The sequence below is a fragment of the Cucurbita pepo genome, chromosome LG08 (genome assembly GCF_002806865.2).
Source record: "Cucurbita pepo subsp. pepo cultivar mu-cu-16 chromosome LG08, ASM280686v2, whole genome shotgun sequence".
Lineage (NCBI taxonomy): Eukaryota > Viridiplantae > Streptophyta > Magnoliopsida > Cucurbitales > Cucurbitaceae > Cucurbita > Cucurbita pepo.
The window spans coordinates 8,852,648-8,874,838 of NC_036645.1; the positions used below are offsets into that span (position 1 = coordinate 8,852,648).

Consider the following 22,191-nt stretch of genomic DNA (forward strand, 5'->3'; position numbering starts at 1 on the left):
AATTGTTGAGGATTATTGGGAATGAGTCTCACATTGGTTAATTTAGTCGAAGATCATGAGTTTATAAGTGAAGAATACTATCTCCATTGGTATGAAGCCTTTTGAGAAGCCCAAAGCAAAGTTACGAGAGCTTATGCTCAAAGTGGACAATATAATACCATTGTGGAGAGACGTGATTCATAACAAAGCATGCTTACCTTTGGAATTCTTATGATTAAGCTACGGGAAACGAAGTTGTACCTTGTTGGTATAGCTAGTATTACTCTCATTCGAATGTGACATCAGTCCATTCATATACTCCTCATTTACTCGAGTGTTGCAATAGCTGACATTCACATGACAACAAAGGGAAGAACGTGACCTACAAAATAAAGCAAAACTGCACGCTAACGCAATACTCGTCGTTTACGTGACAACAACGATAAATTTCCATTAAATACAAAATCAAATATGATATATATATATATATATATATATATATATATATATATATATATTTTAAGAATTTGCTAATTTCCCTAACATCAAGATGATATTTTTTTAATTATTTTGGTCCGACAAAGATGGAAGGGATCATGTTTTTTAGTGTTGGGCAGAGTAAAGAATCCATGTGTCCTTCTTCAACCTTAGTCTCCCCTTCTGACTGGATTCTCTTCTCGCCACGTCATCCATTCCAAAGCTGACACATATATTAATCATTTTTATATTAATAATTATTTTTGTAGGTCCAATCCCAATTCCCCCAAGTACTCAAAGTGCATGAATCCAACTCCTATATATTCTCCCTTCCCCCTCCCTCTCCCTTTCAGTCCCAACCTTAATTTCCACAACCGAACCCAACCGAACCGAACCGAACCGAACCCAACCATGCCTTCCTCTTCCGTTTCTATTCTCTCTCGATGCTCTGTTTTTCCCGATCAACCTTCCTCCCTCGCCTCCCTCAAGCTCTCTGTTTCCGATCTTCCGATGCTCTCCTGTCACTATATTCAAAAGGGTGTTCTTCTTCCTTCTCCTCCTTACTCTGTTTCTGATTTCTTCTCCTTTCTCAAACGAGCTCTCTCCGCCACTCTCTCCCACTTCCCCCCTCTCGCCGGCCGCTTCTCCACTGACTCCGACAGCCATGTTCACATACTTTGCAATGATTCCGGGGTTGAATTCATTGAGGCGAAGGCTAAACATATCACTCTTAATACCCTTATCTCTCCCGGCGATGTCCCCGATTACTTCAAGGAGTTTTTTCAATTCGATCACACTATTAGCTACTCCGGCCACTTTAAGCCCTTGCTAGCTGTTCAGGTTTGTTCGTGATGTTTTAAATGAATGTAACATGTCTCAAACAATGAATCCCCTGTTTTGGAATTTGACGGCGGAATATTTGAATTTGGTTTTGATAGGTGACGGAGCTAGCTGATGGAGTGTTTGTTGGGTGTACTGTCAACCATGCTGTCACCGACGGGACCTCTTTCTGGCACTTTTTCAACACATTGGCTGAAATTTGCAAAGGGACTAAGAAGATATCGAAGTCGCCGGATTTCTGTAGAGACACTGTTTTTAACTCGCCGGCGGTGCTGAAATTTCCCGAAGGTGGTCCGGTGGTGACGTTCAACGGCGATGAGCCGTTGAGAGAGAGGATTTTTCACTTTACGCGAGAATCCATTTTGAAGCTGAAGCTGAAGGCCAACACGAACAACCAGATCGCCGGACGGAAGCCGGTCAATGGGTTTGCCGACGCTGTTGAGATTTTGGGGAAACAGGGGAATGACAGTTGGAAAACCGTCAACGGGAATATAACGTCCGTCTTGGAGAATTTGATTAAAACTAACGTCCCAAATCGGACGGCTGAGATTTCGTCTTTCCAATCGTTGTGCGGACAATTGTGGCGCTCTGTGACACGTGCGAGGAAACTAGACCCGTCTAAAACGACGACGTTTCGTATAGCGGTGAACTGCCGTCACCGGCTGAATCCACGGCTGGAGCCGTATTACTTCGGCAACGCGATACAGAGTACTCCGACGGTGGCGTCGGTCGGAGAGCTTCTGTCGAACGATCTCTGGTGGTGCGCCGATCTGCTGCATAAAAACGTAGTGGCATACGATGATGCCACCGTCCGCCGGGAAATCGCCAATTGGGAGAGCCATCCACGGCTATTCCCTCTCGGAAACAACGACGGTGCGTCAATCACCATGGGCAGCTCGCCGAGATTTCCGATGTACGACAACGATTTCGGTTGGGGCCGTCCAATCGCCGTCCGAAGCGGAAGAGCCAACAAATTCGACGGCAAGATCTCCGCCTTCCCCGGTCGAGATGGTAACGGCAGCATCGATCTGGAAATCGTTCTCTCGCCGGAAACAATGGCCGGCCTCGAGCGGGACCCAGATTTTATGCAGTATGTCTCAACAACTACAGTATGAGGTGGGACCCACAGAGTAAAATATCTTCCGACGAACCAATTACCGTTTAGGGGTAAAAAGTAAAAAAAAAAAAAAACAATATATATTATATTATATTATATTATATATAAAGTTCCAAATCGTCTCTAAAACTGTGAGCGAGTGTGTGGAATTTGATTAAGAAACATAAAACGGCGGCGTTTATCTTATAATTATGTTTACTAGGTTGTCCGTGATCTTTATAGCTTGTAACTTTCCCACGTGATGAAAAAAAAAAATAATAAATAATTGTATTCCACTCTCCTTATTTTAATATTTAATTTCTAGTCGAAATTTTGAATTATAATTTACTCATCAATTAATTAAGATATTAAATTCATGTCACACTTAACGAATTTTAGACGCTACGGGATGGAACGGAAGGGCAAATGTGGAATTTGAATGGCTTGGAATGGTCCAATGAAATGTTGACAACGCAGGTGGGAGATGGTGAGGCGCAGTCCTTGTCACAAAAGGGGGAATGGCCAAAAATGGTGTAACCAAAGCAGCTGAATTTGTAAGGGAGAAAGTGTGATATGAGCGAAGTTCAATGTGCTAAGCTCAAAAGACCTTCTTTTAGAACAACATATCTATTTTCGTCAATTGCTATGTCCAGAGAGTGAGAGAGAGAGACCACAACTGTGTTCTTCAATTACATTCATTGGTGGATGAATTTACCTTTAACAATCCATTTTGGCAAACCAATTTGAACCCACTCTCTACCATTACCATCCCATCTTCTCCATTTATCGAATTGTATCGATTCATCTGTATGCTCAAATCTTATTTCCCAATCGATTAAATGATTGGATAGCTACTCAGCTGCTTACTGTACTATCTCTCTCGACCCATTTACTTATGTATGTTGAGCGAGAATACTTTATGATTTTTAGGTCTTCCCATTACGAGTCATAGTATCCAAAGAGGGCATGTTGCAAGAGCGTACGTGAGTGTTAAGCATAAGAGTCATGCCTGAAAGTCAGTTGTAGCTGTCTGGTTCCACATTCCTAGATTAAGATTTTCAAGTTTTCGAGGACTTCAACTATCTTGTATCAAGTGAAGACAAGGAGTCGTCAATCACAGTATAGTACTAGTTGGAGCAAAACTCACACACATCTACGGATGGAAGGTGAGATCATATTTACTTGCTTGTCACCTAGTTATGCATGATCATGGTTCTTTCGGAGCCAACAAAAAGACCTTGACGAAATGAGTTACAGTCATGATAATTGCTTACCAAAAATTTAATATTTTACGAGTTATCTTGAGTTGAAACACCCGAACAGTACAAAATAGAACTAACAGTCTACGTGTGTTGGATTAATGACGATATAAACTACCAAGTTAACCATATTTTGTTCTTCTTCGGGTTTAATGAATATATACCCAATGAATGTATATTATAGCAAACAATCACACGGGTGTTCTCCCAATGGAGAAGGAGATGTACCTTCTGCTACTGAAACCAAGCTGGTAGAAATATGAAGAATTTCACTGCTAATTAACTTATGGGGATGGAAAAATTCGATTAAACAGCCATTGAAATGGTCTTAGAAACTCAACTCTTTTCTTGCGCCAGAACCATACGGCAAGATTGTAGTGTTCATTACGGATTATTTGAGTTGCGGCTTTCCAGTCGTACTTCTCCATCTCCTTGCGAGCTGCTTTCGCCATTGTTTCCCTCAGTTCACGATTGTCCAACAGAGGCTTCAGCTTGTTTAAGCAGTCATCGATGTCTCCCGGGGTATAAAGGTGGCCGATTTTACCATCTTGTTCAGGAGGGATTATATCTGGAACTCCACCAGCACGAGCTCCGATCACGGGGATCCCAGAGGACATAGCCTCTAATACGACGAGTCCCAATGTCTCTGATTCGGAAGGCATTACGAAAATGTCGCCGCTGGCATAAGCCTGAGATAGCTCTTCCCCAGACAACATGCCCGTAAATACTGCAGGCATGCCAGTGAACATCTTCTCTAGCTCCTCCCTGTCATGAAAGAAAATACATCATACAGTTACAAACAAACCAAAACATAAAACAATTCTGTCCATGACTTTAAGTAATTTCGAGTGTTCAACATATATCAAGTACAAAAGAAGTAGCTTGTGCACCACAAACTTATACATTTAGACCAATAATGACGTCATAGTCAAGAAAAGAGTTCCTTATAGTGTTTGTGTAACGGTCCAAGTCCACTGCTAGCAGATATTGTCCTCTTTGGGTTTTCCTTTCCGAGCTTCCCCTCAAGGTTTTAAAATGCGTCTACTAGGAAGAGGTTTTCACACCCTTATAAAGAATGTTTCATTCCCCCACTCCAACCAATGTGAGATCTCACAATTCACTCCCTTCGGAGCCCAGCATCCTCGCTAGCACACCGCCTAGTGTCCACTCCGCCCAAGTCCACTGCTAGCAAATATTGTCCTCTTTGGACTTTCTCTTTCGGGCTTCCTCTCAAGGTTTTAAAATGCGTCTACTAAGGAGAGGTTTCCACACCCTTATAAAGAATGTTTCGTTTCCCTCTACGGTTGAACATAAATACTTTCACTAGTTGAGCTAGTATATTATGTTAAAGCATATTTAACTAGTTCAGATAATAAGCTAATTACAGATTTCAAATTCTATAATACATACCTGTATGGACCATCTCCAACGATCGCAATTCTTGCTTCGGGAAGTCTATCCATGATCCTATCAAATTGTGAGAACAAGTGAAATGTTTGCAAGACATGAACATATGTACGGCTACAAAAAGGTCATGCTCAGGCAACCAAAAAAGACTCTAAATATACCATAATAATGACAAAAATCAAGCTCGTCAAGGAAATCTCCCTTTTAAACAAAATTTTCAATGGTTTTTGGTACTACTTGTTTCTCCATGAGGATTATACGTGATCCTCTACTTGTCTAATTACTTCATTTATTAAAATATCGTTTTGACTTCGAATAAAAAAGGTTATCCTCAAAGCTCAATCGTTTAAACTTGATCATTTTCTACCTAATGAAATCTGAGCATACTGAGGCAGCCACCATTTTCTTAGTCATTTTGCAACTCCAACCTCATCCAAACTCTAGACCATGATGTGCTAGCGCTAAACAATAATTTGTAGAAATTTCAGAAGGCCAAGAAAGCTAACCATATTTTCAACGTTTCAATTAACAAAATCAGTACCTTTTGAGGAAATCCAAGCTCTTCTCAACTCCAAGTCGTCCAACATGGATTATCAGTGGTTTATCAGGCTCGCCGCCACTGTTTGACAAAGACAGATCGTGTGAAAGGAGATAAGTTCTTAAGTTACATGGTTTTAAGAGATATATATGAGCTGGGAATCTCACCTAAGTCTCAATCTCATTTCGTGAGAACGGAAACGAGGATGAAAACTGACAGAATCTACACCCTTATTCCAAAGCTTAATCTTATTAGCTGCAAAGAAAGAGAAATCAAGCAAATAACTTGGCTACAACTCTTTGTGAATCTATGCTCTAACAGTAAAAGATGTCAAATGAATCTCCCCCTTTCACAGAATAGAATATGATAAAATAAATCTTCTCATTAGTTCATGCACTATTTCAAATCACCTGCTGTCACTCTTTCAGCTTCAAGATCCTTGCCAATGGCAGCAGATGGAACCAAGGTAAGATCAGCCACTCTGTGGAGGAATTCTAAAAAGAAAGACTGAATTCTAAATGGTGATCCTTAACATTCATATTGATATGATGGAATAGAATAAATCTTCACGTACTTATAACAAGCCACATGGGTTTAACTAACCAACTAAATGTATACCTTGGAATGTATCTGCACATCAAAAAAGACAGATACATGTTAATGTAGTATCGGATATAATCGACAACAAGATGATCTCGAATATAACCATTCACGGATTTCCAATGCTTGTAATTGGATGTTGGATGGTGATAGTAGATTGGAGTACGTTCAAAAGGAAAAAGGATAAGAAAAGAACCTACACTGGTACATGAGTATGGTAAGACAAAACTAGCGGTACACTTGATAGTTTTGCTATAATCAGAGCTCCGAACACCTAGAATACAGTTTGGCAATGGTCAATCTGCTAGCTCAATTCAAAAACTCAAACTATAACGTTCGAATTCAAGAACTTCAAGATACAATGGGATGATATTGACACTTGCCATTATCCCCGGTGATGAAGCATGTATGATGTCGGGTTTAAACCGAACAACTTCTGAAATTATTCTTGGACTAAGTGCTAGAGAAAGTGGCACCTTATGATACAAGGGACATGGAAAGCTGCCAATAGTTAAAGATCAGTTGAGCAATAGATAGAACCTTCGACGGAAACTGAAGGCTTGAGATTATGAACTTCATTCATGAAAGCAAAAGAGCTGAGATAAGAAGCAAAAATGAGCAAGGACTGAGGGTCAGTGTTGTTAGATATTATCATCTGACATGAAGTACCTAACTTACCTTCGCGATCCAATTAATTTTGCACCGTAAAACTCCTCTGGTACACCTTCATGAGTTGTCACAACCATCACCTAAGTAAATTATAGAAAAAGTCAACTTTTCTATTGCTAAAATATTAGCTTTTTTTTTTTCTTCTTTTTTCCATATGAATTGCTTGTTTTGTATCCTAACGCCGAGCAAAAAATAATTAAATAGAACATACTCAAGCTTGTCGAACTAAAGAATTCAAGATTGGTTAAAAATGCATGTATAGAAGCTAAAATAGAAGAAAGGGATAAAATTGAACCTCGTCACCCATTTCACGTAGATAGCGAATGAAGTTCTGGAAGCGGTTTTTGTATCCCGACACGTATCTGTAAAACCAACAATGCAGTGACTCAACATTTTAATGACAAGTATCAGCACAATGAAGTCAATGATATAAAGAAGAAGAAGAAATTTCTTCAACAGGATGGCCTAACGTATTATGATTTGTGAACTATAGAGAATTTCTTATTCTTCGTTTTTTTCCTCTAAAAGAAGAATAAGAAATAATCTCCAATAGTTCACAAATGTCCATTAAGAAAAGTTACGAAACTAAACATTCATCCAGAGGATCCATGTGAAAACCCGCCATGGCCGCAACCCGGAGACTACTTGGGCCAATGCATGGCGAAGATCAAAGTAGCTTCCCATATCAAAAGCTGAGTCAATGAAGTTAGAAACAGCCCCTTCAAGAAGAGGCCTAATTAGGATGCCCAGAAATAAGATCCAAACCAACCCCTCATTTGACATCAAGCATATATCAACCCATAGATGCATTAAGCCATGTAAGACACAAAGTACAATGGGGAAAAAGCAAAAAGCAGTCGAAACAAAATCTTAAGATCAGCTGAGAATGCGGTTCCCTGTAACTAGAAGATGGGAAACAAATACACAAGGCCAATAGAAGCTTCAACAGTAGAAAACACAGATCGATTAAGCATAGAAACACTCACGCAAAGGGAGAAGGCTCAATAAAGAGAGCAATACGACGAGGTTTGGAATTGATCTCAGGGTCAAGCAAAGGAGGAATATCATCCTCACCATCTTCAGGCCTAACTTCAGCAATAGTCATTTCGTTAGCCACAACACTACTCCTACTTCTGGGGTTTGAAGTAGAAGACTAAAATGTGGGATTCTAAAAGCGGAGGGGGCTTTGGTGGCGGAAGTGGAAAAGGGAGGAGAAAGAGAGTTTTGTAGAAAGAGAAATGGTGTTCATTATGAAAGGAAGTTTGACACTTGACAGCATATAATATGGTATGTGCACTTTCTGAGTTGGGATTTTGGGAAGAGGATGAACTTTAGCTGTCCGATGATTTTGAAAAGTTGGGTAACAAAGCAAGCAATCCAAAACCCAAAAGAGAAGGAGAGAGAGACAAAGACGGAAATATTCGTCGAGTGGTATTGGAGAGCATCTGGGAAGACTTGAGGAGACTACATTTGTGGACATTCCATTCCCAGTTCTTGGGATTTGTCTCCTGTGTGGAATCAACGAAAGCTTCTTCCTTTTTCTTTTCTTTTNGGTTTAAAATAAAAAAAATAAAAAAAAGGAAATGAAATTTTGAAAAAGNTATCCTAACGCCGAGCAAAAAATAATTAAATAGAACATACTCAAGCTTGTCGAACTAAAGAATTCAAGATTGGTTAAAAATGCATGTATAGAAGCTAAAATAGAAGAAAGGGATAAAATTGAACCTCGTCACCCATTTCACGTAGATAGCGAATGAAGTTCTGGAAGCGGTTTTTGTATCCCGACACGTATCTGTAAAACCAACAATGCAGTGACTCAACATTTTAATGACAAGTATCAGCACAATGAAGTCAATGATATAAAGAAGAAGAAGAAATTTCTTCAACAGGATGGCCTAACGTATTATGATTTGTGAACTATAGAGAATTTCTTATTCTTCGTTTTTTTCCTCTAAAAGAAGAATAAGAAATAATCTCCAATAGTTCACAAATGTCCATTAAGAAAAGTTACGAAACTAAACATTCATCCAGAGGATCCATGTGAAAACCCGCCATGGCCGCAACCCGGAGACTACTTGGGCCAATGCATGGCGAAGATCAAAGTAGCTTCCCATATCAAAAGCTGAGTCAATGAAGTTAGAAACAGCCCCTTCAAGAAGAGGCCTAATTAGGATGCCCAGAAATAAGATCCAAACCAACCCCTCATTTGACATCAAGCATATATCAACCCATAGATGCATTAAGCCATGTAAGACACAAAGTACAATGGGGAAAAAGCAAAAAGCAGTCGAAACAAAATCTTAAGATCAGCTGAGAATGCGGTTCCCTGTAACTAGAAGATGGGAAACAAATACACAAGGCCAATAGAAGCTTCAACAGTAGAAAACACAGATCGATTAAGCATAGAAACACTCACGCAAAGGGAGAAGGCTCAATAAAGAGAGCAATACGACGAGGTTTGGAATTGATCTCAGGGTCAAGCAAAGGAGGAATATCATCCTCACCATCTTCAGGCCTAACTTCAGCAATAGTCATTTCGTTAGCCACAACACTACTCCTACTTCTGGGGTTTGAAGTAGAAGACTAAAATGTGGGATTCTAAAAGCGGAGGGGGCTTTGGTGGCGGAAGTGGAAAAGGGAGGAGAAAGAGAGTTTTGTAGAAAGAGAAATGGTGTTCATTATGAAAGGAAGTTTGACACTTGACAGCATATAATATGGTATGTGCACTTTCTGAGTTGGGATTTTGGGAAGAGGATGAACTTTAGCTGTCCGATGATTTTGAAAAGTTGGGTAACAAAGCAAGCAATCCAAAACCCAAAAGAGAAGGAGAGAGAGACAAAGACGGAAATATTCGTCGAGTGGTATTGGAGAGCATCTGGGAAGACTTGAGGAGACTACATTTGTGGACATTCCATTCCCAGTTCTTGGGATTTGTCTCCTGTGTGGAATCAACGAAAGCTTCTTCCTTTTTCTTTTCTTTTTTTCTTTTTTTCCATCCGTCTAATTTGGATTATCGTTTATTCGTGTTTATATCATGATGACAATTACTAGTTAATATTTTAATGGATACAAATGGTTTAANGAGCACATGAAGTCATCAGCTTTTCCTCCAACTCTCATAATTCACACCCAGCTTGGAATTTCTGGTTTTGGGTCAATTATTTTTTAGTTTCTTTGTTCCTTTTTCTTCACCAAATGTTGGAAACTCTAACATCTATCTAATTCACCATTATACCTTCACTTATGGATTTAAATAATTACCAAATTTTCTCTCTGATTATTTATGTTAGCTTAGGTCAGATGTTTCTATTATTATATAATTGTTATTCATAAATAAAAGTGAAATTATCAAATGTATACTACCAAGTCAATTTGGATTATCAATTCTGTCCATTAAGAAGAACTCATAATTTAATCCATATCTATAGTAAATGACTAAAATGGCCCTCACATCAGAAAATAAAAAATAAAAAAATCAAACGACTAAAAAGGTAATTACTGATGGGCTTACCCGTACCCGTACTGAATTTGTCAAGCCCACGGTAAAGAGCTTTAGCCCGTTTTGACAGTTTGGGCCGCCTCTGCGTTAGGCCCCTACACAGAAAGAACCCATAACTTCAGTCGATTTTTAATAAAATAATTAAAATAAACTAAAATTATTATAACACTTTTATTTTGAAACTTGCATCATCTAAAAGAGGAGCTTTTTAAAAGATCGGTCAAACTGATCGATCGATCAATAATAAACTAACATAAAGTTGGTCGTGAATGATAACTAATCTCTGGTTAACTTCAAAGTATAATATAATTAAAAGGACAGATAAACGTGAAGCTATCATTTTCAACTAAAAACCATGGGTGCACCATAAGCTTAAATAAATAATATTACTAAAATTTCAAAGGAAATGTGCAAAAATCTGATAGATCTCACATTGGTTAGAGAATGAAATATTATTTACAAGGTGTAGAAAACTCTCCCTACTATAAACATTTTCTTAGGGGAAGCAAGAAAAAGAAAGTCCAAATAGAACCATATTTACTAGCAATAGGCTTAGGCCGTTCCAAACGATATCAGAGCAGACACTGGGCCACTGGGCCATATGTTAGTAAGGAGGCTAAGTCCCAAAGAAGTGGATTGTGAGATCTCATATCGGTTGGAAGGAGAACAGTAGAAATATCTCACTAGCATCACTATAAAAACTTTGAGGAGAAACTTAAAAGGAAAATTCGATAGAAGAGGGGAAATGGCGTAAATGAACAGGAATAAGGACCAAGGGGGTTTTCTTTGATTGTGATTGTCAATACCACATTTGGCGTGTGGATTCATCAATCTAATGGCTGTAAGTTTAGGTTTAGAGAGAGAAAAAAGAAGAAACACAAAAGAATTCAGTTAAAGATGTAGAACAAAACATAAGCAAAAAAGTAGAAGAAAACATAACAATGACGTACACAGTGTAATTAAAGGTGTTGAACAGATGAAGAGGAGTCAACAGACAGGTAAAGAATTGAATTCAGGCCCCCTTCAGCTTTAATTCTCAGTCAAAAGGTCAAAAATCTCAGAGCATGCACATTTTTCAAGACAAATTATTCTGCGAAGGACAGTAAAAGAGAAAAGAAAAAGTGAATGGGAAAAAGTTTTATTCAAGCAAGCAACAGAGAATTCAAGCAACAGAGGCCCACTAACCTTTAACCATGGCGAAGGATTTCTGTGATTCTACTGGAAATGGGAATCAAGATGGCCATCTAAAGAGAAACTTGTAGGGCCCTTCCGTTGTGCCTCAAAAGCAACGATGATGCTGAGGAGTATCAAGTGGTTGTCTCTCTCTTGCTCCCCCCTTTGATTCTCTCCCTCTTCTACTTCTTCTTTTTCTTCCTCTTTTTATTCTCTGCTGGCTCCACTGAACTCTTTTCTGACCTAATCCACTTCCCATAACACCCTTCCTTCATGTATTACCCATATAAAAACCTAATCTTTCTTCACCCCTTCAATCCAAACCAAGAATCTTTTTATATATAAATCAAATGTCTATTTGAACGTAAACCAAGCGTTTACTTTGAGCCTCTCTGCCGACTACAAAAGTTACTACCTTCCCTCTGTCTCCCTCTAAAACCCATATCTGTTTATCCCTTGGATTTACATCTCACTTGTAAGGTTGAAATGACAAGGAAATCCAGCAAACGGGTCAGCTTCAGTCCTGATGTGAATGATAACCCAACAGTCGTGCTCAAACACGGCGGCGGTGAAGACGGCGCTGGAACTTTGAGCTTCGGCCTGAGCAGAGACACAAGGCACTTGCCGGTGGGATTTCTACAGAGTTTCAAGGCCAGAGTAAGTGAAGCCATTCGCTTTGTATCCACCAAAAAATCTTCACGAAAGGTTTCTTCAGCCGCCACTTTTACAAGGTCAAGATCGGTTTCGGATTCCATGGAGTCGCATCGTGCTGAAGCAATCGAAGATTGCATCGAATTCTTAAACCACTCTTCATCTTTGTCCAGATTAAATTCAGTCTCTGGGAGTACTTACTGAAAGTTCTGTAATCGTGGGAGCGGAACGCATGTAAAATATAGTCGATATTTTAGACATTCTTTTGCGTGCCCGTCTCTGTAAGATGATGCTGTAGCAGATGATAATCGAGTTTCAGTCTTCGAAGCTCGAAACTTTTCATGTCTAAATGCCTTGAACTCGAGCAGATATCTGTTCATTATAAAATTACATCAATTGGATATCTACAATATATCACTTGATGAGGTAAAAAAGAAAATGTACATATAAGTTTATTTCACTGCGTTATTTTTGTTCAATGATGTCCACCATTAAACGCCTAAATTATGGCATCTCCAAAAGGAGGGAATGGGATAGACAACAAGAATCTCTATGCGTGATATGTCGGGTCATAAATTTTTAGAAGGCAACAGTTAGAAAGGGATGAGTTAGACCTGTGAATTTGGAGGGCCACGCCTTTGAATAGCTCAGATTCCCATTAGCAAGGATGGTTGGTTGATTCACTATCAGGGGGGCCACCTGTAAAACCAAGTTTGTCCAAACATTTGCATATGAAAAACATAGAAACATGCAGACCGACATGCAGTAGAATGCCCTTAAAAAATGTGTAATGCTCAAAATGATTTTCCTTTCTTGTTTTTGTTTGTGGTATGCATGGGGGTGGGGTTCATGTCCATGGAAATTATGAAGGATGAGTAAGACTCGTGCGGGATAATCTCGTGCTTATCATAATACATCTTCTTAATCTTTATGTATTTCAGTTAAAATAATCAAAATCAAGATCCACATTTTTTTTTTTTTTACAAAAATAGGACAGAGACTGAGAGGGGGGAGGGAGAAATGATTGCTGTTTCTTAATAATTACCAGTCCATCCAAATCAACTTTGCAGGTTATCTAACATTGAATAGCACAATCCGGAATCCAAGGAAGGTTTAGTTCTCGAATTCCTTCACTGGAAGGTTTTCTTCATTTCAAGAGCCCTGTTGTAAGGAGGGGCAATAGGAGGTTGCACCAGGATCAAAGTTCCCTCGGCACCTCTGGGCAGTAGGTATGAACGATCGGAATCATATCCGCTGAGGGGATACTTTATTGGGTCCTCCCAGCCACCCACTACTGCAATCTGAGAGGGACACAATGCAGCAAAATAGCAATGCTATTACTTCCTCTTGTGTAACCAAAAATACCAGGGAATTGATCACATTGAAATCAGAGACACTAATTATATAAAGTTTAAAGACAAGAAGACATGGTCATAGCCAGCTGTAAAACATATTAATCTTTAAAGAACAAGAACATGTTGTATCACGTCCTTCGATATGTGAACTCCCAATCAAGGTCGTACATCGAGTTTACCTAAGTCATCTCCTCCTGATGGGCTTCCCACCTTTTCTAGCAGGGGTTGGATCTTATGGGTTGAAACCCTCAGGAGGCGAATAATTCTCACAAACTACAAATGCCTCAACATTCACACCCAGTCCACGTATGAGCTTCAACATGAACATAAAGTTAAATCATAGTCACTACTTTGTTTAAAAGTTAAATGATTCCAAATAATCACTTGTAAGTTGTAACTAGTTATAGTTTAATCAGCCTGACACGTCAACATTTGAGCAATGGTATTAAACGACCGACTACCTAGAATCAAATAGAACAATTCATAGTTGTAATTCAAAACTTTCTAATGTTCATAAACATAACCATCGAAGTTTTAGAAAATATGTGAGCTGCCTTTTGACTATCTTGTCCTCTTTTACATGTTTTTTTTTTTCATATTACAGATGCCACCACGAACATAAGCAAACCCCACAATTTGGTGTTGGGTGGACACTAGTCCCACCTAGTATTAAACGATAACAATCTAAAGTTCAATGGGATCTGAAATCCATGCGTAAGAATCCTATGAACCAGACGCTATAATGACAATTTTCACTTAGAAAAAGGGTATCATTTTCAGGAAATAAGTTCAATTATAACCGAAAGATAGACCTATAGAGTTACCAATAAAAAAAGTGAAGCCAAAAGGTTACCTATACTGGAATTGCGACTGCCTTTCGGTTTTGCAAAAGTCACTACGGGAAAAGCAACTTCAGCTGCAACAAAAATGAAAACTCGAAAATGTAAAACAACAGAAACCTAGCTTTGATTATGGTCCTCACGTAATTCATTATAATACTTGACATGTTTTACCAATGCTAAACATGTCAAAAATAATCTACACGTCAAAGCAATAATCTCAAGGAACAGAGGAGATCACAGCAAACCTTTCAACTTGACTGACTAAGAAAAAAGGAAACTAGATGAGAAGAGAGATTCATATTGCAGAATTCTTGTAAGAATTAGTTGTATTTTATATGAAAAATTGTATTTCCCCCATAAAGCATTGTCCACTAGTTGGATAAACAGATTGCAACAAGAAGACACCCAAAAGAGATTACCTAGCTCCAGCTACCAGGGGCTGCGAATAAATTCACCACTCGCTTGACTCCTGCAATTGAAAGTTCATGAACAAGATAACACAGGTTGATTGCAAAACTAAATAGATCACACAGATTTCTAGAGGATTCTGGAAAACTATTCTGTTATGGAAGGTTAATCCAAAATATTGCGGCATTGTTCGCGAGGAAATAATGACATCTCCAGGACATAGAACTCCCAACAAACAAAGGAAATTAGTATTCTTGGAAAGGAATATTTAGTACCAATTACCATTCATCTGGACCATCTCAGTGATTGACATCCTAGCAGAAAGGTAAAAATATTTTAAGAGAGATGACCCAATACAAGAACAAACCTTCAAATATGTTAAATTCTTCGTCTATGTTCAGAAGTTTGAACGCACTTCGAGCACGCCAGCCTTCTTCTTTTGCTTTACTTTAGTATATATTCTGCAAACGAGACAAAGTAAATAATAAAACGTGGAAAAGGGTAACGAACCAAAAGGACAAATAGCCGAATAGAATTGTACTCAAGACCCTCTTATCTCTTGAAGCTTTGCCCATGACTGAAGGATCAAGAAAGTTACAGCAGGTCATCAAGCCTTACAGCAACAACCCAATTGGAGCTTCAAATTCCTACATTCCAATAACAACAAGAGGTTTCCACATTCATGGTCAAAATTGAAATAGAGCATAAATATCTTTGAACAGTTAAAAGTTCGAGGCTAGAACATGCCAAGCGGTGTTCTCATAAACAACTCCAAGAACTAGCTCTAGAATCTTCACCTCAGAGTACCACATCAAACACAAACAGTAAAACCTTTACATGAACAGCGTAGAGATAGAAAAGTCTTGATCAGGCATTTCGTCGAGCATCTTACGCTCTCTGTGACATACAGAACTTTCACAACTCTCCACCGACAACTGCTTAAATTCAATTGGACGCAGCCAGAAACAATTCTCTAACTCATAGAACTAATATTGTTTCTGTCATATCTGATGTCAACTTCAAGGGACAACTTGTAAAATTATCCACAACCAACTACACAAGCAAACTGATCGTTACAACTCAACCAATCGCCAACGAATTACAACTCAACTTCAAATTGGAATCTAAGTACGATAACAGGTTTTCCAACAAGCCTTAAAAGGAGCTCTAGAAACTCTGAATTGTTGTTTGAACAACCGGTTTAAACATAAATTCATCGAATTCGATAGGTATAATAGAATGAATTAGAGCTACAAAGCCGGAATGTGCTCACACAGCAACGGAAAGCAAAAGCAGAGACAAAAAAAAATCAAGTAAGGGAAGACACTCTTACAGTAGAGATGCATGGCCATGTCCGAAACAAGTTGTCAAATCTTCTGTACAACAATTTTGTGCCGGCTTGCCGCCATTGTTAAGCGCTTATTGGATCGTTTTCTCCCTCCTTAATTCTTTAAATATTCAATTTTGATAAATATCTTTTAATTAATTGTAAATTCTCTCTAAATCCCAACCTCGGATATGATATCATCTCGAACCTGGTCTCCAACCGACACAGAAATTGGCCCAGCACTGAGGTGGCCCTCCCCAGTTTCAAGAATTCGAGCAGTTTCTATAGTGGTAACCGATTTGGATTGTATAGCTGTTGGGAAGCATAAAGATCGATCAATGTCCAAATTGCAACGCATTAAGGTCTCCAACCGATACAGAGATTGGTCTAGCACTCAGGATGCCCCTCTCCAGTCTCATGAACTCAAGCGGTCTCTATAGTGGTAACCGATTCAGATTGTATAGCTGCTGGGAAGCATAAAGATCGATCAATGTCCAGATTGCAACACATTAAGGTCTCCAACTGACACAGAGATTGGTCTAGCACTCGGGGTGTCCCTCCCCAGTCTTATGAACTCGAGCGGTCTCTATAGTGGTAGCCAATTGAGATTGTATAGCTGCTGGGAAGCATAAAGATCAATCAATGTCCAGATTGCAACGCATTAAGGTCTCCAACCGACACAGAGATTGGCCTGGCACTCGGGGCGCCCCTCCCCAGTCTCATGAACTCGATCGGTCTCCATAGTGGTAGCCGATTCAGATTGTATAGCTGCTAGGAAGTATAAAGATCGATCAATGTCTAGATTACTACACATTAAGGTCTCCAACCAACATAGAAATTGGTCCAACACTCTGAAGTGCCTCTCCCAGTCTCAAGAATTCGAGCAGTGTCTATAATGCTAACCGATTCAAAATGTATAGCTGCTGAAAAGCATAAAGATTGATCGATGTCCAAATTGCAACACATTCAGATGTCAATGCCCAATAAAATGTCGTCAACTTTCCTAATATGTTTTAAAACCAATATTGTACTTTCAATATTTTCAAACGTAACTCATGTTAATAATCCTTCTCAAGAAACTTTCTCATCAATTCTAACGTCAACATCAAACTATTACTAATTCAAAGTTACTAAAATTTAATATCATCTATAATTGGAGGCATAGGATTCCATCCATCCATCCTTTCATTCATCCCGACATCAAATTTCCTTTCATATAAGACATCAACAATGCTACAGATGGAGGAACCTTATGAGAAAAAGATAAATGAGTGGTCTACGTGACATGTTTGCGCAAATAAAGTGAGGGTGTACAATTAACATTGAACACAAAAATGGTCAGGAAAATACATGCTCCGAAACTAGCCATCTCTTCCAATAGGATAAAACAAAGGTGTCATCTATCAATAACTCAACAAACAGATAACTAGTTCCTTCAACTTCTAAAACAACAGATTTGTCAATGGAAGTTGCATGTTAGTTTCCAGACACGGCGGGGACGATTGCGGGTTTTGCGTCCTCGGCCTTCTCGTGTTCTTTGTTTAGCATCTGGAGAATAGATTTTGCACGAGAGAAATGAATGATTATAAGCTCATTGATATGTATAACATGCGTGCGTAAATTTGGTGGAGAGGGAGGGATCTTACCTTGTTGTTGATTAAATTATGTAGAGCAATGACACTCCGGATGAGTGAGGAAAGATAAATAACCAGCATCATATCATTGGTTTTTACTGCACAGTAGGGTAAATATAGATGAAGATTTTTAAGGAAACATGTTAATATGCCAATGGAGAAGAATCTTGAGTTAGTGTTTACCTGCAAATGATTTTATCAATTCTGCCACATTTAGATTTGGAAGAAGGTTGAACACATCCTGCAATTTTATCATGAAAATAAAAATATCGGTAAAGATCTAGTTGGTGTGAAACCCTATAAACTGTTCTTGTTCATAAGAATTTTCTTAAGAACTGCTTCTTCCTTTATTAACAGTGGGTCTTGTTGAGTAGCAAAACTACAAGCAATGTCACCTAGCTGGGAATCAGATTAGCACGAAAGGTGTGCTCAGAACCAAGGCATGCCACTTAAACAATGGAAAACATGTTTGGGGTTGCGGAATATTTGTCATTTTGCTTGGAGAGTTAGTGCAGAAAGCACATCATCAAATACATACTTTTATACACACGCATACAAAGGTACATCGATACAATGCAGTGAGATGGTTAAAAAGCTAATGGAAGAAGCAAGGAGAAAATGATACCTGTAAATGGTAAAGAATCTCGTGGTTTAATGGAAGCTTCTCATCAATAACAAGATCGAGGTAGCCCCGAATCTCACGTAGTCGTGCATCTAAACCTTTTAAAGCAGTAAGTTTGCCTGTAACCTATAAAAAAAAACATTTATATAAGCCAAAGCCTTTTGTAACCTAATGCTTCCATCTAGACGTCGAGCTCGGTACATCGAGTCAATCACAAAATTCGGGAAGGTGATTTGAATAAAAGAAAACTGATTGAAGAGCACTGCAATTTTAAGAGAAGTAACAGTAAGAAAACAGACCTCATTAGCAAGTGTACTAATGGTGGTATCCTTCACATCCCTTAGTAAGTGCTCCACACCTGTATTTAGACCAAACAATAAGGTTACGAGGTAAAAACTGATAAAACACCCTAAAACGACGATATGAATCTCATTTTATAACTCACCAATTTCCTCGACCTCGTGGGCAGCAATAACTGAAGGTACATGAACAAAGATCTTCTGGCTTTTTTGGGTAGCATTCTATCAACCCAAATTAGAAGATATGTAAGGACAACTAGAAAATCGTTTTTATAGTTAATTCAGGACCATTAAGCTAATATTGGGAGAAAGAGATATAACCGTACTTCTTTAACTTCTTCAACATCATAGTAGGCTTTAGTAGGTATTCCCAGCTCCTTGGGTTGTACATCAATAATCACAAGCACGGGATTTGGGACATAACTAAAAAAACACCGAAGAGCGTGTGAGTGATGACTCGTAGAGTAATCAGAAAAACAACATTGGCCAAAAGGATACAATATTCATCATTGATTGACCATAGAATGGCTTTCAAAAGGGTCTAAATTGGTGTTATAAAATTACATAAGTAAAGTAGCTCAGAAAACTAGATAAAATGAACAAAGAGGACAATCACAATAGTTTGAAGCTATACAGAATTTGAGAACTTGAAAATAAAATTATATGAAACTCAATCCCAAACAAGTACGGAGATCTTACTTGTGGAACAACTGGTGAATATCTAGGTCATTTTCCCGTAGCTTTGGACCTGTGCTATACCAACCTACGATGTGCTCCTTAGCTGACACGTTCACAAATGATGGATGATATAAGCAAACAATCCTCAACATAGAAAAAATACAAAAGGTACTAGAATTAGAGAAATTACCATTGATCCTCTTGAACATTGAAAACATCGACTCGTGATAGTTGTGGTCAAGAAACCATATGCTCGGATCTTTCTCGTCTTCTTCAAAGGGCACTGAAATAAAGAGAGTATACCATACAAAGGTCACAATTAAACATAGATCAAGACCAATTGATGTAGTTCAAAGATAGAAAACTTGCAGACTGCCCTTCACAACAATAACCGCCCTACTGGACTCATACTGAGTAGACTATTAACAATGTATGGGAAACAACAAAACTCTACCTAAAATTAGTAACGGCTCAACCGAAAAGTCCTAACAATCTCATGTCAGATGGATAAGAGAAAGTTTTAACACAATGAGTGTCTTAAGGGTTGAAATTTTTTACTGTCAAATCCAAACCTGCAATCCAAGCCGCCGTTCACCGGGGCTTCGGTCGCAGGCTCCCCTGTCATCCGGTCACCAACTTCCTTGACCTTCCGGCACTAGCCAGGCGTCTACATGGGTCAACCGAGTATAGGTTACCCAAAGAACTTCTAGCGTCGTACAAATCATGAAAAGTGGAAAAGGCGGGCAAATGAGTGCCCGAATCCTAATCAATTCCTAATGAGAAGCAACCTAGGAGAATTTGCGAATCAGGGCAGCCAAAGCGAAAAAAATGGCTTCTTTCCATGTCTATTTCGCGAATCAGGGCAACCACGAGAAAGGTACATTTCCAGTCTCTATAGCCAATTCTAATTTCTGTTCAGCTAACATCAATTTCAGAGAAATACCCAACAAAATGCCCAGATTCTTTGTAATGTTATCATAAAAATCAACCAGCATCCACTTTCAGGTATTAAACCGAATCAAGCCACTAGAACATCCAGATCCAAACACGCTACAACAATATTTTTGACAAGGGCAAAAGAGATGTCGGAAAGAGAGACGAATACCGAATACAGACCTGCATAGCTATTACTGACATCGACGGTGCCCTTGAAAGAGCTACCAAGTAGGACTCCTACAACTCGTTTACGGGATTCCTTGGCGACTCGGTTGTAGTTATCAACGATGCTGAGTAAAACCAGAGGGTGGACTACAACCTTCTCGACTGGCCTCGATGAAATTTGCTGCGTCTTGATCACATCCATGGCGGAATCCTTGCAGTCTGTCCGAGTTCAATCGAATCGGCGCTTCTGTGCTAAACCAAAACCGAGTTAGAAATGAAGGATTTTGTTTAGGGGTTTTCTTGTCAGGAAAGAAAACTTCAACCACGATTTTTTATTTGCTCTTGAGGTTTAAAAGAGTGTCATTTCGGATCAATTCGATAGGTCACATATTTTTCCATATTATTGTCTCTAATATTTAAATAAATAGCGTGAAAATTAATATTTTTTAATAGGAAAAATTTAAAAAAAAAAAAAAAAAAAAAAAATCGTGAGACGAGCCCAAAATCGCCGGGGCAGATCTCATTTGAGCCCAATATTAGAGAATGAAATGATCCAGCCCATCCAGAGGGAGGGTAGGCAACGTGGACGGATAACGAGGCAAAGTTCTATTAGTTTGGGAGAAGAACGAATCGTTTTTTACAAGAGTCTAAAAATCTCTCCTTAGCAAACGCGTTTTACAAGAGTGTCCAAAAGTTTAAATATGACAATATCTACTAGTAGTGAGCTTGGACGGTTGCGAGAATTTGTTGACTGTTGAGAAGGGGACGGGTAATAAGAGTGTGATGGGTACCCGAGACGAGAGTGTAACCAACCAATTTTGAAGGCACAGAGCACCCGAATTAGTGTCCATAGGGTAGTCTTTTGTGTCGACCAATAAAGTAAAGTAAAGTTGGTTGGTGTGAGATTTAATGTATATGCTCTACCATTGCCAACTTTCTAAATACATACCCATCCCTCTATCATATCATTTTCTTTTCCCACATTTAAACCTACCTCCTCCTCCTCCTCCTCCTACACTCTCCAACCACCAAACCATAACCTAAAACCCATCTTTAAACAATGGGAAGGGCAAGAAATTAATGCCCACATTCAAATTGCCACCCAAATTATGCCATATCACCCCACCTTACCCTACCAACGGCGCGTATCCCAACTGTTTTAAGCTACTACCTTCGTCCTCTATAGGCTGCGCCATCCCCACCCATGGTCGCCCTTTACTTAATTATCTTATAAATCAAATCTATTACGGAGAGATTTTCACACCCTTATGAATAATCCATTCCCTTTTTCAAGAGATTCACAATTCTCCCCCTTTGGGGCTCAGTGTCCTCACTGGCACTCGAGCCCCTCTCTAATTAACGTGGGATCTCACAATTCATCCTCATTCGAAGTTTAGATACCATTCGTATCAGTTCAGTGTCTAGCTTTGATTCTATTTGGTGTTTGACTTTGATTTGTCCATTTTGATCCGTTATATATCATCATCAACCTCACAGTTTTAATACGTTTCTACTAGAGAGAAATTTTCACACTATTATAAAAAATGTTTTGTTCACATCTCCGACTAGGGTCGATATCATAATTCTTAATATTATATAAATCACACTAGAAGAAAATGATTAAAAAAAAAAAAAGGTCACTGATGTATACATATTTAAAAAAAGAAGAAGAATATACATAAAAACGATTTATATAATTAATCTATGACCATTTTGACAGCTCAATCTTATTTTTTT

The 22,191-nt window shown here is 38.8% G+C and overlaps 4 protein-coding genes, 1 long non-coding RNA gene and 1 pseudogene across 6 annotated transcripts; 2 read left to right on the forward strand and 4 right to left on the reverse strand.

Annotated features, from left to right (window-relative positions):
• The first annotated feature begins 801 nt into the window (after window positions 1–801).
• On the forward strand, window positions 802–2,655 carry LOC111801085 (uncharacterized acetyltransferase At3g50280-like). The gene is made up of 2 exons (XM_023685057.1): window positions 802–1,296; window positions 1,395–2,655. Exons 1-2 carry the CDS (start codon window positions 868–870, stop codon window positions 2,409–2,411), a joined length of 1,446 nt encoding a protein of 481 aa, XP_023540825.1. The 5' UTR covers window positions 802–867; the 3' UTR covers window positions 2,412–2,655.
• A 1,112-nt stretch (window positions 2,656–3,767) lies between these two features.
• On the reverse strand, window positions 3,768–8,405 carry LOC111800284 (sulfoquinovosyl transferase SQD2-like). The gene is made up of 11 exons (XM_023683904.1): window positions 7,852–8,405; window positions 7,161–7,227; window positions 6,875–6,945; window positions 6,580–6,697; window positions 6,397–6,470; window positions 6,171–6,226; window positions 6,007–6,090; window positions 5,764–5,851; window positions 5,600–5,677; window positions 5,062–5,118; window positions 3,768–4,416 (listed from the first exon to the last, which is right to left on the reverse strand). The coding sequence occupies exons 1-11, from the start codon at window positions 7,968–7,970 to the stop codon at window positions 3,936–3,938; spliced, it is 1,293 nt and encodes a 430-aa protein (XP_023539672.1). The 5' UTR covers window positions 7,971–8,405; the 3' UTR covers window positions 3,768–3,935.
• Window positions 8,406–8,544: 139 nt separating this feature from the next.
• Window positions 8,545–11,770, reverse strand: LOC111800287. 2 transcript variants are annotated; one of them, XR_002815975.1, is made up of 4 exons: window positions 11,550–11,770; window positions 11,315–11,454; window positions 10,377–10,459; window positions 8,545–8,657 (listed from the first exon to the last, which is right to left on the reverse strand). It is a non-coding gene; the product is annotated as an uncharacterized LOC111800287 (long non-coding RNA). The 2 variants fall into 2 exon arrangements; XR_002815976.1 differs by lacking the exon at window positions 11,315–11,454 and having other exon boundaries at window positions 8,550–8,657; window positions 11,550–11,768.
• A 253-nt stretch (window positions 11,771–12,023) lies between these two features.
• Window positions 12,024–12,392, forward strand: LOC111800185. Its single transcript, XM_023683776.1, has one exon. The coding sequence runs from the start codon at window positions 12,024–12,026 to the stop codon at window positions 12,390–12,392; it is 369 nt and encodes a 122-aa protein (XP_023539544.1).
• Window positions 12,393–13,560: 1,168 nt separating this feature from the next.
• LOC111800286 lies at window positions 13,561–15,534 on the reverse strand (annotated as a pseudogene).
• A 1,753-nt stretch (window positions 15,535–17,287) lies between these two features.
• On the reverse strand, window positions 17,288–20,832 carry LOC111800025 (26S proteasome non-ATPase regulatory subunit 7 homolog A). Its single transcript, XM_023683601.1, has 10 exons — window positions 20,470–20,832; window positions 19,544–19,636; window positions 19,375–19,456; window positions 19,002–19,098; window positions 18,822–18,897; window positions 18,676–18,734; window positions 18,380–18,502; window positions 17,938–17,995; window positions 17,767–17,852; window positions 17,288–17,668 (listed from the first exon to the last, which is right to left on the reverse strand). The coding sequence occupies exons 1-10, from the start codon at window positions 20,654–20,656 to the stop codon at window positions 17,597–17,599; spliced, it is 933 nt and encodes a 310-aa protein (XP_023539369.1). The 5' UTR covers window positions 20,657–20,832; the 3' UTR covers window positions 17,288–17,596.
• Window positions 20,833–22,191: the final 1,359 nt, after the last annotated feature.